The 17,314-nt window shown below is 41.2% G+C and overlaps 1 protein-coding gene across 2 annotated transcripts in view; it reads left to right on the top strand.

The window, feature by feature from the left end:
* Positions 1-3,596, top strand: part of PCSK5 (proprotein convertase subtilisin/kexin type 5) — a 496,629-nt gene extending 493,033 nt beyond the window's left edge. For both annotated transcript variants that reach the window (XM_043487117.1, XM_043487116.1), the window contains one exon: positions 620-3,596. In XM_043487117.1, the coding sequence (XP_043343052.1) occupies positions 620-1,020 (401 nt within the window). In that variant the 3' untranslated portion in view covers positions 1,021-3,596. The remainder of the gene's footprint in view (positions 1-619) is intronic.
* The last annotated feature ends 13,718 nt before the right edge of the window (positions 3,597-17,314 follow it).

Below are 17,314 nucleotides of genomic sequence, written 5' to 3'. Positions count from 1 at the left end.
ACGATGTGATAATTCACTTTCTCTCTGTGGGTCTCTGTTTCCTCAACTATCAAACAAGACTGACCTGTGATTTCTATGGCCCCACACAGCATGAGTCAATGGTTTTATAAATAATCTGTTCCTGTCTTTGAATGATGGGACAATCCTGTTGAATCAGGTTTAAATGTAAACCTGATTTAAAGCTGGGGAAAAGACTCAGTCTTAGAAAAAGCTAATGTTGAAACAGAAATAGAGCATTTAACAATAACTGCAACCTGGTCCAGAATGGAATTTTTCTCTCAAGAAGGAAAGAGAAGAATCGGTTTGGTGAGGTTGGACCCTTGATGACTGACCTGTGAGGTGTGGGTATGACGGGGGCCTCCCTTTGGCCCCCAGACTGACCTTCACCCTAGAAGAGTTTGTTGGTGTTACCTCAGATGGGCTGAAACTCTACAGAGCAGCTGCATGTACTCCAGGAGAGGGATATGCTCTCTAAGGAAATCAAAGACAGTGGTTCTACTATTTTAGGTTCAAAAGATAAAGGTGAAACCCTTTACTTCAGAAACTAATTTTCTCCATTCCATTTCTTCTCTTCCACCCTTCCCCTCTGTCCTCTTCCTTTGGGATCATCTTCCAACAGATGAGTGTATCCTTCAAGCAAGTGAGGTTGAGCCTGCAGGTGAGCGTTCCAAGACAGCCCTGTTGATGACTTCCTCCATTATGCTGGTGCTTCTGCTCGGGGCAGCTGTGATTGTCTGGAGGAAATCTCGGAGCAGAGCCAAGTCAACAGAAAAAGGCGGCTATGCAAAGCTGGCTGAACCTAGCGTGTCTTACTCCTCCTATAAGAGCAGCCATCGTGAGAGCTTTGAAGAGGATCAAGTGATTGAGTACAGAGACCGGGAGTATGAGGAGGACGATGATGATGACATTGTCTACATGGGCCAAGATGGCACTGTCTACCGGAAATTTAAGTATGGGTTGCTGGATGATGACAATGAAGATGACCTGGAATATGATGATGAGAGCTACTCCTACCAGTAAACAGAGGCCATGCCCACCCCACCACATTCCGCTCATGGGCATGCATGTGAGCATTACAGTGTTGGATTTTATCCCAACATACCAGGCTGACATTGAGGGTGTTTGTCTTCTTAACCAAGAATCCAACTAGAGTATATGAGAGTGCTGAAATATTTTGTTCTTCTTTTGGATGGTTAAACTCAATTAACCATAATTATTCAACCATGATTGAGAGACAAGGATAAAATTTGGAGGAATTGTTCTCAAAACAGTATCTCAAGACATAAAACATAGGAAGTTTTTTTTAAAAAAAGTGAAATTTTTGTGCAGACCATTTCATGTGATTAAAAAAAAAGAAATAGACCTATAGAAATTCTGTTTCTCAGCTGCATTTTAGCGATATTTGCTACCTTATCAATTTCTGATATTTCTGTAATTGATTTTGGGGGATGAGGAGACAAAAGAACTGTTTGTCTTAGGGGATTTTCCTCCCCTTTTAGTTCTCTTGGGGCAGAGATTTGTTCCTTAAGAGACCACTAAAGAAAGTTCTCCTCCTCATGCCATTTATACCAATTACTCCAGCTCACCCCTGAGTAATAGAGACCACCTCTGCTGAGGCTGATCAGGATCTATTTACAGACGGGAGAAAAGACATGAGAGGTTGCTTCATAGCCAAGGAAGCATGCATCCTCCATGCCTTGGTTCCTCTGCAGTAGTCCATAGTCATGATGATTCTAGAGCAAGCCCAGGAGGAAAGACATCACCATTTCTAAGAATGGTCAGTCTTACACTCTCGTGATATTTCTAAGGGTGTTTCTGGTTAGAAACAACAGCTAAAACACCAAGTAATAAAAGAAAATTGGCAATGTTAACCTAACATAAAATGGGATGAAATGACAAAAACTTCAGATACTCTTTAAAAAAAAAGACTTTAGCTACTAAATTAAAGAGCTTTTATGAACAGCCCATCACAGAACTGTGGGCTCGCCACAGAAAAAGTTAGAATGGAGTCTAACATGGATATTCCCAACATCCTGCTCACCAGCTTAATCCAGCTGCTGACCAGCCTTCCAACACCCTTCATCTCTATGATTTTTGTTTCTAGACATCCTAGGCATCCCTTTTTCCATCCTCCTGTCAAGTATACTCTTGGATTTGTGCACACAGGACAGTTTTTCTGCAGGCAATACAGAGAAGAGCTCCTGCTAAGTGAAATTAAGTAAGCAGGGTTTTATGTATTTCCTTGTCAAAACAGAAGTGATTGGCAGTCTTGGGAGTGAACCACCAGAAAGAGATATTTTCAGATAATGAGGACAATCACACACAAAAATAAATGTATTTCACACTATGTACTAGGTACCAAGCTAGATAATTCCTTTTAAAAACCCAACCCCATTTAATATCACTGTAACTTCTTAAGGTTGGTACCATTATTACCCTTTTTTTAAATAGGAAAGCTAAGGCTTATAAAAAGTTAAATAGCCCAAGGTCACAGAAAGCTTATCAAGATTTAGGGGAAAAAGGATGACTCTAAAATGTGTGCTCCTAAAAACTATGCTACACTGACACGAAGTAGAAAAAGAAGCATCCTAAATCTAATAAAGGCCTATCTTACTTTATGATATGGCAATACTATTATCTTTCCTGAATGTGTACATTTTCTTTTTTTAAAAAAACATATCACTGACACAGGAAATCTTTGTAAAGAAGTCTTCGGTTTACTGAAGGCCTCTGTGTTTCTTTAAGGGAAAGCTCTTAAAACAAAGATTGGCAAACTTTCTCTGAAAAGAGCCAGATAGTAAATACTTTAGGCTTTGCACAACTATCAGCTCTGCCATTGTGGCATGCATGCAGCCAACCCACAACAAATGGGTGGGCTGTGCTCCAAGAAAACTGTATTTATGGACACTGAAATTTGGATTTAAGATAATTTTCACATATCATAAAATAGTATCCTTCTTTTGATTTTTTTCCTCAGTCACTTAAAAATGTGAAAAGCCATTCTTGCCTCAAGGCAGTAAAGAAACAGGTGATGGGCCAGATTTGGCCAAGAGACTGTAATTTGCTGACAAAAATTCCTAAGACACCATGTATATCACAGACACATATGATATGGTCCAAAAAATTTTGATCATTTAAAATCACCCCCTGAAAACCTATCTGAACCCTTTATAGATCCTTTTCCAAATCTTAGAAACAAATAGAAATACATATAAGATAGCCATCTCATCATGGAGAATGGAATGGCAATCCACTCCAGAATTCTTGCCCAGCAAATCTCATGGACAGAGGAATCTGGTGGACTACAGTCAGTGGGCTTGCAAAGAGTCAGACACAACTGAGCAACTGAGCGTGCATGCACCAGCCGTTTTATCAATGGAAGAATTCCTCATCGCTTGTTGTGTAATTGGAGTGTAGCCTATGGAAATAAGTAATTATGTTTACACTGTGTTGTGCATCTTCCCTGATAATTCAAAACTCTGATGAACTGAGTCTGACATTTCTTTGTGTAGCCTGGAAATCATTTCCCAAGAAAATTCTGTCTTTAGGATACACAATTAAGCATTAAATGAGGTCAAGATGACCTTGAAAACTAAGAAAAATTGTGTCATTATTCTCTGTGATCCTAAAAAGAAGGCTCAAACTGTATATGGGTACTTTGACATCTTTCCTTCTTTGTTCACAGTTAGGCCATATTATTCTCAGACTTCTTCTGATATTCCACTAACTACTATCCAAAGAGATAAATATGTGGTTGGAAAACAAAGTCACCTTTTGGTTTTCTGTTTGCTAATAACTTGGAAATATTGAGAATCCTCATAGACTGGAAATACACCAAGAGGCTTGGCAAGAGCTTGGAAAGTTCTAGTTCATAGAAAGTAATTTTAAAATTTAAAATGAAATCAAAACCAGATAATGCTATAGTGGCTAGCTTATTAATGAATTACTTCTGAGGAGATCAGTCCTGGGTGTTCATTGGTAGGACTGATGTTGAAGCTGAAACTCCGATACTTTGGCCACCTGATGTGAAGAGCTGACTCATTTGAAAAGACTGATTCTGGAAAAGATTGAGGGCAGGAGGAGAAGGGGACGACAGAGGATGAGATGGTTGGATGGCATCACTGACTCAATGGACATGAGTTTGGGTGGACTCTGGCAGTTGGTGATGAACAGGGAGGCCTGAGATGCTGTGGTTCATGGGGTCACAAAGAGTCGGACGCAACTGAGCAACTGAACTGAATTGACTTTTTATGTGATTAGTATTATGCTTTACCAAGTAAGAGTACAAAGCAATGAAAGTGCTTCTTTCCCCTCCCTTTTATCTTTCTACTTCCAATGACTGAGTTAGTCATATCAGTGATAAACCTTCTTAAAAATAAAATTCAATTTGTCAGTCCCATCATCACTGGGTCAATTAGGCTCTTAGTCTCTCTCATCTGGACCTTTACTATAACACTTCTCCTGACTTGTTGCTGAACTTCAGTCTTTCTCCCAATTTATCTACCCTGCTATCATGGTCATTTCTAAGTTCTCTCAGATCATCACATTCAGGGCTCACCATCACCTACCTTGATTATAACATTCAAAATTTTGCAGGATGTGACTACTGCCTCTGTCTCCAATCTTAACATCCAGCAGTTCTTGGCCCCTCCTCATTTCCTAGCCTCTCCACTTACACTCAATAGTACTGAATTGCTTCTAAGGTCTCTAGGGTATATCTTGTTATCTTATATCCTTGGGCATACATTGTTCACTCTCCTTGGAACATTCTACCCCCACCCCTACTTTGACCTGGGAAATTTCTAACCATTCTTTAAAAATCATATTCCCTTATAACCTCTCTTGGGAGCCCTTCCCTGACCTTCTTGAAGAAGGTTAATCACTTTATCACTTCTCTGCTACATAGATACTATGTGTAAATAGTAGTGTGCTTTCATATCATACTCTGTTATAACTGTTTCGTTTACATCTATATCTGCTAAGAGACTGGCTACTTCTTGAGGCCACTACTATTTCCTTTCCAGAACCTAGCACAGGGTCCAGCATTTGATAAACAACCAAGAAATATTGATGGAACTGAATGTTAAGAAGACAGGACTCATAAATATGAAGTAATCAGGTAATGATATAGACATATATTATGCAGTCCATTCCTATTTAGTCTTGAGTGTAAGTGATAAGGCAGGTGGTGCTGTTGCTTCTGTCAGTTAAATATGAGAAGTATGAGATAAACACAAATTAGACCTTGTTAAGGGTGGCTTCGTGGGAAAAGGACTCATGCTTGGATTTGATTTGAAAAAGAAAAGAGGATGCAGAGTGTATTCCTCAAGGAAGGCACTGGAGTTAATAAGTTGTTGACCTGGCCTTTATGATAATTATAATAATGTTTATTCACTAAGTGTGTGTTAAGAATTTACCACATTCTAGGCATTGTTTTGGAAATAACAGTGAGTGAAATCAATCAAATCTTGGACCTTAGGAATTTGCAGTCTAGTGGGGGAGAAATAAATAATAACACAGCTACCATTTTTGATGTCTTCTATGTGCCAGCCACTATCTTGGGCCCTTTTCTCATATGACCTCATTTAATCCTTACAGCACAAATGCTGTAGAGTAGGAATGTGCTCCCTCTTTACAGATGAGTGCCATCAGATGGGGTGTGAGTGTCCAACTGGGATGTGAATCTAGAACTTTAGTCCATCTTCCTTCTGCTGTACCACCCTGCTTCTAAGGGAAGACAGAATATGGCCTTTGTCAATAATCCCTGGATTTCATTTGGGATTTTTTTTTTTAGCTATATGGAATTTCAATCATCAAAAAGTGATGCCAGGGAAGCACCCGTGGGATGCTGCAGTTCAGGTGCCTAATTTCACCTAGAGGCATAGTGTTGAGGGGTAATGAGGAAAGAAAGAATTTTAGGTAATTGTGCACATTAACTGGGTATAAGTCAAACTATTAAAAAGTATTCATGAGAAAATAAAATTTTAAAAGATAAAAGGTATTCATGAGAGATTCTACCACATAAAAGAAAAAAAAATTCAAACATTAAGAATTTCCAAACATGGAAATCAGAAGGGCATCAAGTGGGGAGAGAAGACTGCTATTTAGAGAAACTGGAGATAAAGATTTTAGGTGCTGAACACAAACACCCGACATGGGAATAGACCTTTTAAGATCTGTTCAGAGTTAAGGAGGTCTACTTCAGAGCTCATGAAAAAAGAAGCTGCTTAGGGTACCACCCAGTTGAAGGCTGAAGTTCAGATGCCATCAACTGAAATAAAGAGTAGCCTGCATTTTACACTGAAATGTAAGAACTGTAAATAGATTGTGTTTCAAAAGGAAATATATGAATTCTATCAGTGAATGCTTAGCATAGAATCTGGGTCTAACTAATCACCACACATAAACAACATCTGATACTGAAGAAGTGAGATCAAAACTTGAGGCTGTATTTGGAATTTCACTTTTAAAGCCTCCTATGTCAACCTGGGGAGAGTGAAAAAGCTGGCTTAAAACTCAACATTCAGAAAACTAAGATCATGGCATTCGGTCCCATCACCTCATGGCAAATAGATAGGGAAACAATGGAAACAATGACAGACTTTATTTTCTTGGGCTCCAAAATCACTGCAGATGGTTACTGTAGCCATGAAATTAAAAGACACTTACTTTTTGGAAGAAAAGCTATGACAAACCTAGACAGCGTATTAAAAAGCAGAGACATTACTTTACCAACAAGGTCTATCTAGTCAAAGTTATGGTTTTTCCAGTAGTCATGAATGGATGTGAGAGTTGGACCATAAAGAAAGCTGAGTTCCGAAGAATTGATGCTTTTGAACTGTGGTGTTGGAGAAGACTCTCAAGATTCTGTTGGACAGCAAGGAGATCAAACCAGTCAATCCTAAAGGAAATGAACCTGAATATTCATTGGAAGGACTGATGCTAAAGCTGAAGCTCCAGTACTTTGGCCACCTGATGTGCAGAACTAACTCAGTAGAAAAGACCTTGATGCTGGGAAAGACTGAAAGCAGGAGGAGAGGGGGATGACAGAGGATGAGATGGTTGGATGGCATCACTGACTCGATGGACATGAGTTTGAGCAAGCTCTGGGAGCTGGTGATGGACAAGGAAGCCTGTTTTAAAAAGTCATAAGGTAAAAAAAGAGTTGAGGAATGAAGTCTGTTTTACTCACTTACACAGTCTTAGTTACCAACACTAGGTAGAAAGGCCATTCATTTATTTATAGAAATGAAAATCATTGCATTTGAGTGTCTTTGGAGCTAAGGGTAGAAGCTAGAACAAGGTCCCACAGCCATGCTTAACTGTAAAGAAGACTTGAAAACAAGTATTTGGTATAAGGATATTCGATTACTGTGACGAGTTTAGCACAATCATGACTAATCTTCTAGGGCTTTGCCACCAGAATGAAAGTTTTCCATCATTCAGAAAGAGGAGGGTAGAACAGAGTAGCTGTTAGGTAGCCTGATAAGAAGGCCTCTCTAACAAAAGTGTTCATTGATAAGAACTGATCCTAGCCAACAAGGGAAATGATGTAAGCCTTGCTAAAATATTAAGTGAAAAAGAAATATGTTTGTACAACAGAGAATTATAACTAATACTAGAGCAGAACCAGATTGAGGTCTGGAGCATTATCATCCCTCTGACTAAGTTATTGTTATCCAGGAAGGCTCTTTGTTGTCCAGAAGTGTGATTCTGGACCTGATAAGCTGATCCTTGAACAATCTGGGTTTGAATTGCCTGGGCTCACTTACAAGCAGATATTTTTCAACAGTAAATACTAGAGTACTGCTGTGTTTGGTTGAATCCCCAGATGTGGAGGAACCGCAGATCTGGAGGACCAACTGTAAATTACACCCAGATTAAACCCTAATGTTGTTTAAGGGTCAACTATCAATTCTGCCGTGTCCTTTAGGCTTTTCATTTTAAATGATAGAAAAGTCAGCCCAAACTGGCCTAAATACAAAAGGAATTTGTTGGCTCATTTAATCAAAAAGGTCTAGGGCTAGGGGTGAAATCAGGTACTGCTGGAAATGGGGCTCAGACAATGACATCACGTACAGTTTTCTCTCCATCTTTTGCCTGTCTTTTGCTATATCAGCTCCATCCTCCTTGGAAGTCTCTCTCACATTGACAAGATGAGGGCCTGCAATATCAGACTTCTCGGTCCACTTCCAGTAGGAAAAAGGCCCTATCTCCAATCACATCTCAGGAAAATTTCTGTGCTATCACGTTGGCTCGGAAAAGGCATTTGCTAGTTTCCAGTTATAAATACTCCACCTGTGGCCAATTTCAAGCTTCAAATGTGATGTCAATTAATATGCAGTTGGAAGAAATGTAAAGAGGGGAAGCAGTATATAGCATTTCTATCACACAGATGCATCAGATTCAATAACCTCAAGAACACAGCTAATAGTAGAATGTAAAATAATTAGGAAGTTATCAGGTTTGCTTATTTGTTACCTGAGTTTTTAATATAGCTTTAGTAGAAAGTCTTATGACTTAATTTTTTTAGTAATAGCTGTGTCTGAGTGTCTACCAACTGGTTCACAAGATTCCTGACAAATTAGCAACTGGGTTTCTAATGTGGGACAAGGCAGCTTCAGCGTTCCACTTTTCCACTCTTTTTTAGGTAGAATCTTTTCTATGATTTTTTTTCTTTCTCTCAATAATAAATATCTCATCAAGAATTTTCTTTTTTTCTCACAAGTTCCCCCACTCTAATACTCTCAGAAGACAAAAAAGTAGTAATAATGGTGATAGTATAATTATTATTATTATGCTCATTTCCACAAGCAATCAAAGAAAAGCAAATTTAATCAATAATGTCACAGCAAAAACTGTTTTAATTATAGCGTATAATTCTGAAGTTCTGTCCACTGCCAGCGATAGTGACATGGACAATTTCATGTATTACTTGGTATAGGGTATGCCAATATATCATTTTTTCATTCCTACATCACAAACTGCCACAAATTTAGCATCTTAAGATAACATTCAGGACTTCCCTGGTGGTCCAGTGATTAAGAATCCACTTGCAGTGATTAAAAGTGCAGGAACATGGGTTCAAATCCCAGTCTGGGAGGATCCCATCTGCTATGGAGCAACGAAGCCCACTCGCCCTAGAGCCCGTGCTCTGTAACAAGAGAAGCCTTTACAATGAGAAGCCCATGCACTGCAACTAGAGAATAGCCCCCACCGGCTGCAGCTGGAAAAAAAACAAACCTGTGTACAGCTGCGAAGACCCAGCACAGCCAAAAATAAATAAATAATTTTTAAAATTAGCATCCATTTATTATCTCACAATTTTATGAGTCAGAAGTCCAGGTGGGCTTGACTGGGTTCTCTGCCTGAGTCTAACAAGGTCAAAATCAAGGTGTCAGCCAGGCTGGCTCTTACCTGGAGGCTCTGGATAAAAACTGTTTTCCCAGGTACTCAGATTGCTGACAGAATCCAGTTTCTTGTGGCTGTAGAATTAAAGTTCCTGCTTTCTTTTCTGGCTGTCTGCCAGAGGTCACTTGGCTCCCAGAGGTAACTCTCTGGGTTTATGCATGCCCTCACGGTGTGGCCCCCTTCAAAGCCAACATCCCTGCATTGAATCCTTCTCAAGCTCTGAATCTGATGATCCCTCTCATTACCAGCTGAAGAAAACTTTGCATTTAAAAGGCTCATGTGATTCCTCAATTAGGCCCACCTGGAGAACCTCCCTTTGGCTTTAGTGTAACATAATCACAGGCATGATATCTCATTGTATTCAAGGTCCTGGGGATTAGAGCGAGAAATCTTGAGGCCTTGAGGTGTTATTTTAGGATTCCTCTTACTATAACCAAAAAAATTATTTTACAAATCAATTTAACAAAATATGTTAGTCATTTCAATGTGTGTACTATTTGAATTCACCAATTCCCTGCTAGGAAATATTATAAACAGAACCAAAGCATTAAAAAATCATCCCTGTTTATAATTTAAAACTACTTTACAGAATTCTAATTGCCAACATTCGCTGGATCATCAACAAAGCAAGAGAGTTCCAGAAAAGCATCTATTTCTGCTTTATTGACTATGCCAAAGCCTTGACTGTGTGGATCACAAGAAACTGGAAAATCCTGAAAGAGATGGGAATACCAGACCACCTGACCTGCCTCTTGAAAAACCTGTATGCAGGTCAGGAAGCAACAGTTAGAACTGGACATGGAACAACAGACTGGTTCCCAATAGGAAAAGGAGTACGTCAAGGCTGTATATTGTCACCCTGCTTATTTACCTTGTATGCAGAATACATCATGAGAAACGCTGGGCTGGATGAAGCACAAGCTGGAATCAAGATTGCCGGGAGAAATATCAATAACCTCAGACATGCAGATAACACCACCCTTATGGCAGAAAGTAAAGAAAACTAAAGAGCCTCTTGATGAAAGTGAAAGAGGAGAGTGAAAAAGTTGGCTTAAAGCTCAAATTCAGAAAACTAAGATCATGGCATCTGGTCCCATCACTTCATGGGAAATAGATGGGGAAACAGTGGAAACAGTGGCTGACTTTATTTTTCTGGGCTCCAAAATCACTGCAGATGGCCACTGCAGCCATGAAATTAAAAGACACTTACTTCTTGGAAGGAAAGTTTTGCCCAACCTAGACAGCATGTTAAAAATTAGACACATTACTTTGTCAACAAAGGTCTGCTAGTCAAGGCTATGGTTTTTCCAGTGGTCATGTATGGATGTGAGAGTTGGACTGTGAAGAAGGCTGAGCGCCGAAGAATTGATGCTTTTGAACTGTGGTTTTGGAGAAGACTCTTAGAGTCCCTTGGACTGCAAGGAGATCCAACGAGTCCATCTTGAAGGAGATCAGTTCTGGGTGTTCATTGGAAGGACTGATGTTGAAGTTGAAACTCCAATACTTTGGCCACCTGATGCAAAGAGCTGACTCATTTGAAAAGACCCTGATGCTGGGAAAGATTGAGGGCAGGAGGAGAAGGGGACGACAGAGGATGAGATGGTTGGATGGCATCACCGACTCAATGGACATGGGTTTGGGTGAACTCCAGGAGTTGGTGATGGACAGGGAGGCCTGGCATGTTGCGGTTCATGGGGCCGCAAAGAGTCAGACATGACTGAGTGACTGAACTGAAGTTTACAAAGACTATACAAAATACCCTATGATAGTTATATATAATAAGCAAAGGTATAAAAATTCATGTACACTACCATTTCATGTGTATTTCTGAAATTAAAAATCTATGTGGATTATGCAAGCTGAACTGTAAAAAGCCAAGAAAAACAACATTATCTGTCCCCAAAGAGCTTAATACTGAGGTGGAAAAACAAATACATGGACAAATAACCACAAAATGAGGGAGAATGAAAGCAGTACAATAATTCCAGGGGGAAAAAGAAACACAACAAAACCATTGGAACACAGAGACTGTTAGATAAAGCAAATCGATGCACCTACAACCTTTCTGCGGAGAAATACTGAGGAAACACTCATTCTTCACTAAAGTGATACGTTCTGGTTAAAGGGCCATATACATATTCCATAACCGGCCAAGTGCTTGACCTCTAATGAAATCTGTTTCTCCTCACACAACTTCCACACTCTCTACAAAGCAACTAGCAGAAGAGTTTCTTAATAGAAATCTAAATAGAAATATGTATACTGTGACTGTCCAAGAGAAGCCATGTTTCTACAATAAAAACCTCCTTTCTCCCCAAGACTTAAAAACCTCAAATATTAAGGTTTTGGCTACAGAGCCACAGGTGATCTTAGTCATGTGCCAAGAACATTGGAAAAGGAAAGCCAACAGGAATTTAGACCCTCTCTAGGTCACTTTCACTGTGAATCCATGTAGAAAAACCCCTAGATACAGGATTGGAACATGGCCAGAGAAGAAAGTCAGGAAAGCAGGCGCATCTGAACTGTGGAGGTGAAAACTCAGGAAAGCCTCCTTTGCCCCAAAGGGCTGAGCTGAGGATGCACAGGTAGGCATCACACTGCTTCACATAGCCAGTCAGCAGTGGGCTGGACTTCAGACATCAGGTTGGAGAGGCAGATGTGCAAACAGGACAGGCAGAGGCAGGAGATCAGCAAGTCAGACAACTTGGTGGAAGTAAAACTCTCGTCTGGGTGCTGCAAGATTGTCAAAAGGTGGTGGTTGGCCTGGTTCCAAAGTCCCGGGTCTCAGGCCAGCAGCCTCATAAAGATGGCTTCGGAAGTATTTTCAGTATCGATCTGTTCCTGAAACAAAAGAACACAGAAACCTAATCAAATTGCACATCAAGAAGTGACTGGGCAAGGATAGAATTGACAAAGGCCAGGCTTTGTGATACTTATCGCTGGGCTGTAAGGGATCAGAAGGGATCTTTGTGACGGATGCTCCAGGATTATCTAAGAACAATGTCTCTCTCTCCCTCCCTCTCTTTTGGCCTGGGATTGAAATTTTTATTCCCCGTGATCCCTTTGGCCAAACTCCATGAGTCCTTTACTGCCTTCTCAACATGCTTTGCAACACAGCTGTATAACATGTGGATAATTTCTCTGTCCTGTTTTTCTGTTGATTTTCAATTTTAAACAGCTGTTTGCTGTTTCTCTGTCAAATCAGTTTCATCCGTTGTAGGTGTATTTCTGTAGGCCTTATATAGACCTGCCTGCTAACACTTGCATGTGAGCATTAAAGGAGATAAGACCTGTGAAAATCTATGGTAAACCCTAAGGTGCTATACCAATGTTATTTCCCCTGTTCACCTCTAGTCCATCCTAGGCAGGCATGCCACTTATACTGTGGAAACTGGGAGAAATCAAACAATATTCATGGGGGAATTCCCTGGTGGTCCAGCGGTTAGGACTGCTGTTTCCATTTCAGGGTGCCATGGGTTAGATCCCTGGTTGGGGAACTAAGATCCCACAAGTACGCTTAAGAAAGAAAGAAAGAAACCCAAAAGACAAAACAGAAAAACAAGATTCTCAGGCCAACCCTCTGGGTGTGGTTTCTCAGAAAAACTAACTGGGTCAGTCAGAGGAAGCTATGTAAGTCGTGGGACCCAGAATAAAAATTGAGAATTTCAAGATGGCGGCAGCAGAGCATTGAAACTAAGCCTGGGGCCCTTGCAAGCATCAGACCCTGTTCATCTGCTCAGGTAGCAAAGCCATAAAGCTAAACATGACTTCAGTATATTCAGAGCAACGTGAGATTTGCAAAATGCATCCACTAATGCAAATGGGTCCAAGTATTTAGATCGCAAAGGTGCTAACTTTGGGGAAAGGGGATGAGAAGGTCTTTAAGATCTATAAAACATGTAGCTATAGAGACAGCATTAAGGAAGAGTTCAAGATATTGGAAGAGGAAGGATTTCTTTTCAGGATAAAAAGCTAAATCAAAACACAACTGATCCTCCAGTCAGGATAACTTCATTTCCACCTTAGCTCTATGAGATGCTGATTGAGTCTTTGGAGATGATGTCAGGGGCTGTGCTTTGTATATTGTAAGCTTGTAAACTGCAAAACAAAGTGTAAACTTTTACCATTGCCATTTTTAAGGGTAGTTCTTGGTCCTTTTAGAAAAGACAGACACACATTCTGTGTTGGTCGCCACCTAGATGCAGTTGTATACTCCCTCCAAGGCAACAGATAGAGAGGATTTTGCGTGTGTGCTAAGTCACTTCAGTTGTGTCTGACTCTTTGCAAACCTATGAACTGGCTCACCAGGCTCCTCTATCCATGGGGATCCTTCAGGCAAGAATATTGGAGTGGGTTGCCATGCCCTCCTCCAGGGCATCTTCCCAACCCAGGGATTGAACCCGTGTCTCTAATGTCTCTTGCATTGACAGGTGGGTTCTTTACCACTAGGAACCCCCCTTCACCTAGGAAGCCCCAGGAAGGACTTTATAGTCTCCCAAATCAGCCTCTCCCTCTGTCTCTCTCTCCCTCTTTTTTTCTAGTTTCCACTGCCTCTGGGCTAAAAAGAAAAGCAAACCACCCTATCAGTTTGTTAATTTTTTGTGTAACCTGCATGGACGTCTTTGCCTTGCTCAAAAGGGCAGTTAGGGTGGGAGGAAACGCTGGACATAGTTACCCAGCCTGACCTTCCTTGGGTTGTGACGCCAGAGCTGTGTTTACCTAGCTGAAGGGCTGGGAATGTTGGAATGGAGGGAGGAGACTGCATGGATGATTCGGGAGACTACACCAGCTCTCATTTTCCTGCTGATTTGCCAGCTGTTCTGAGCGGCAAAGAGAGAAGAAATTTGTAAACTTCTCTATCATGTGGCTTCGTCTATTCCCTTTCTCATATCTTTTCCAAAAACCTTTTTCAATAAACACAAGTAGACAGCAAAGGATGTCTAGGAGAGCAAACTCATATTTCCTCAAGGGTAGATTTTTGGCATCTGCAGAAAAGTCTCCAGTGCTACTGTTCTTTCCTTCACATCTTGAAGGTACTGGAAAAAATAAAGGGACGTGATGCTCCCTTATTTACTGCATCTGGGTGAGGTAGAAAGTTCGTGATTCCTATCACAGAATACGTTCAACATATGGGCTTCCCAGGAGGTGCTAGTGGTAAAGAACCCACCTGCCAATGCAGGAGTCGTAAAAGACACGGGTTCGATCCCTGGGTGGAGAAGATCCTCTGGAGGAGGGCATGGCAGCCCACTCCAGTGTTCTTGTCTGGAGGATCCCATGGACAGAGGAGCCTGGGCGGGCTGCGATCCATAGGGTGACAAATAGTCGGACATGACTGAGGTGACTTAGCACACACACACATATATCTACTGTGGACCAAAAATATACCAGGCACCACATGGGGCTGATGGAGAGCAAGTCAAATAAAGTGCAATTTCTTTGGGAAACTGTATGTTCCTCAAAAACTGTCTTATTCCACTTTGTATCCTTAATGCACAACAGAGTGCTAAAACGCAGTAATTGCTCCATAAATATTTGTGGAGGGCCTCTTTGCTCACAGAAGTCATTGTCTTTAGCTGAGCAATACTAGACTCTCTGCATATAATCTAGGAAAGAGTTGGCAGTGTCCTTAAAGCTACAATGTTATCTTTGGCCAGAGGAGGAAATAACTACTTTACAACAATAATTAGCATTTATCAAGTAAACACTTTTTCAGGTACTGTGAGAACCACTACTCATGGATCAACTTGTTTAATCCTTTTGTCATAATAACCCAATGAGGTAAGCGCTTTTGTTATCCTTGTTTTACGGTAAGACTCTAAACCAAAAAAAGGTAAAATAACTTGCCCAAGTTTGAATAGAAACTGGCTCCACAGGCCTTGTTTCTAATCTCCAAAATTACAGCTGCCTAATCCTTCCAGAACCAAGCACAGAAGACCAAATTAAAACAGGGGCTCTGGAACGTCTTTTGACTATGATCCACAATTTAAAAAAATTTTTTTATACCAATACCTGTATAAAACTGAAGCAAAAGTTTCAAGAAAAGATACTTATCTAAATTACATTTTTTCCATCATTTTCTTTTTTTTTTTTTTGAAGCTTGCTACCATCAGTTAATTTGATTTCACAATGCATAGCTTAAAAAACCCTGGGTGAGGGAAAAGAATTCAAGATTACCTGGCTGACTCTGAGCTTGCTGTACTTAAAATGGATTCTCTGAAATTTCTCTATTGGGCCAAATATACTGCAATGTTTGTCATGCATCCAAGCCCCTTTTAGGCCCCTCGGAGCCCGAGCCTAAGGAAGGAAGGAAATCCTTCCTCTCCTCATCTTCTGTTACTTCACTGCTCCAGGCTGCCATCTTGGGTTTAGATTTGGCTCCAGCCAACAAAGGTCCATATAGTCAGAGCTATGGTTTTTCCAGTAGTCATGGACAGATGTGAGAGTTGGACCATAAAGAAGGCTGAGTTATGAAGAACTGATGCTTTTGAATTGTGGTGCTAGAGAAGATTCTTGCGAGTCTGTTGGACAGCAAGGAGGTCAAACCAGTCAATCCTAAAGGAAATCAACCCTGAATATTCACTGGAAGGACTGGTGGTGAAGCTGAAGCTCCAATACTTTGGCTGCCTGAGGTGACGAGCCAACTCATTGGAAAAGACCCTGATGCTGGGAAAGACTGAGGGCAGGAGGAGAAAGGGGCAACAGAGGATGAGATGGTTTGATGGCACCACCGACTCAATGGATATGAGCTTGAGCAAGCTCCGGGAGATAGTGAAGGACAGGGAAGCCTGGCGTGCTGCAGTCCATGGGATCACAAAGAGTCGGATGTTGACTGAGAACTGAACACAACAACCAGCCGTATCTGCATTTCTGGTCCATGAGAAGCAGGCACCTTTGCCCCTTACCCTCTCCCCTCCACTGAGGATGAAAGTGCCCCCTTCTCTCTGCCCTGTTGGCTAAGGCCAGTCCAGCTACAGCTTCTCATACAATTTTTATGTCCCACTTCCTAACTGAGGGCCCACAAGCTCTCTGTTGGATACACTTGAAGGGGCTACAGACAGAGTACACTGCTATTTATCTCCAAAGGAACGTTCCCTCTTCCCCTCTTCAACTCCACTCCCCCATAAGTAGAAGATGGGTGGTGGGCAGAACAGCTTCACATTCTTTTAGCCTGGCCTAGATTTCCTAGGATTTAGTATTGAAATATGGGGGATTTAGCATATCTATTACAGAGATTTTCTCCTTGGCAAGCTCTTCCAAAAGCAGGATGAAAAGAAAGGCTTCATATTCACATCATTTTACAGATGGATGGGCTATGGGTAAGTGGAGGGAAAGGCAGAGAATGATCAGAGGCTTGGCGTCTGGGATAAGCAGAGTCTGGAGATTACCAGGGAACATGAGCTTGCCGTGGAGGGTCCATATGTGATGGAATGAAGACTTATATGTGTCTGTGAACTTTCTGCCTTTTTACTACCTCAACTAAAAGGTTGATCTCAGCATTGCTAGCTCTATCCTGTGTCTAAAACACTCCAGCTAGTAGAGGAAAGAGCCAAGCAAAGATTAAGCTGCCGTGTCTGCAAAAACTGCAAATTCACAGGGAGCTCAGCTCAGTGATCTGTGATGACTTAGAGGAGTGGGATGGGAGGGGTGGTGGGGGGGAGTCTCAAGAGGGAGGGGATAGATGTATACATAGAGCTGATTCAGGGGCTTCCCCGATAATCTGCTGGCAATGCAGTAGACCCAGGAGATGCTGGTTGGATGCCTGTGTTGGGAAGGTACAATGGAGGAGGAAATGGCAACTCACTCCAGGATTACTGCCTGAAAAACCCCATGGACAAAGGAGCCTGGTGGGCTCCAAACAGTCACAAAGAGTCAGATACAACTGAATGACTAAATGTGAGCGTGA

This window comes from Cervus canadensis, chromosome 14 (genome assembly GCF_019320065.1).
Source record: "Cervus canadensis isolate Bull #8, Minnesota chromosome 14, ASM1932006v1, whole genome shotgun sequence".
NCBI classification, from domain to species: domain Eukaryota; kingdom Metazoa; phylum Chordata; class Mammalia; order Artiodactyla; family Cervidae; genus Cervus; species Cervus canadensis.
This window is presented reverse-complemented; position numbering and strand designations above follow the sequence as displayed.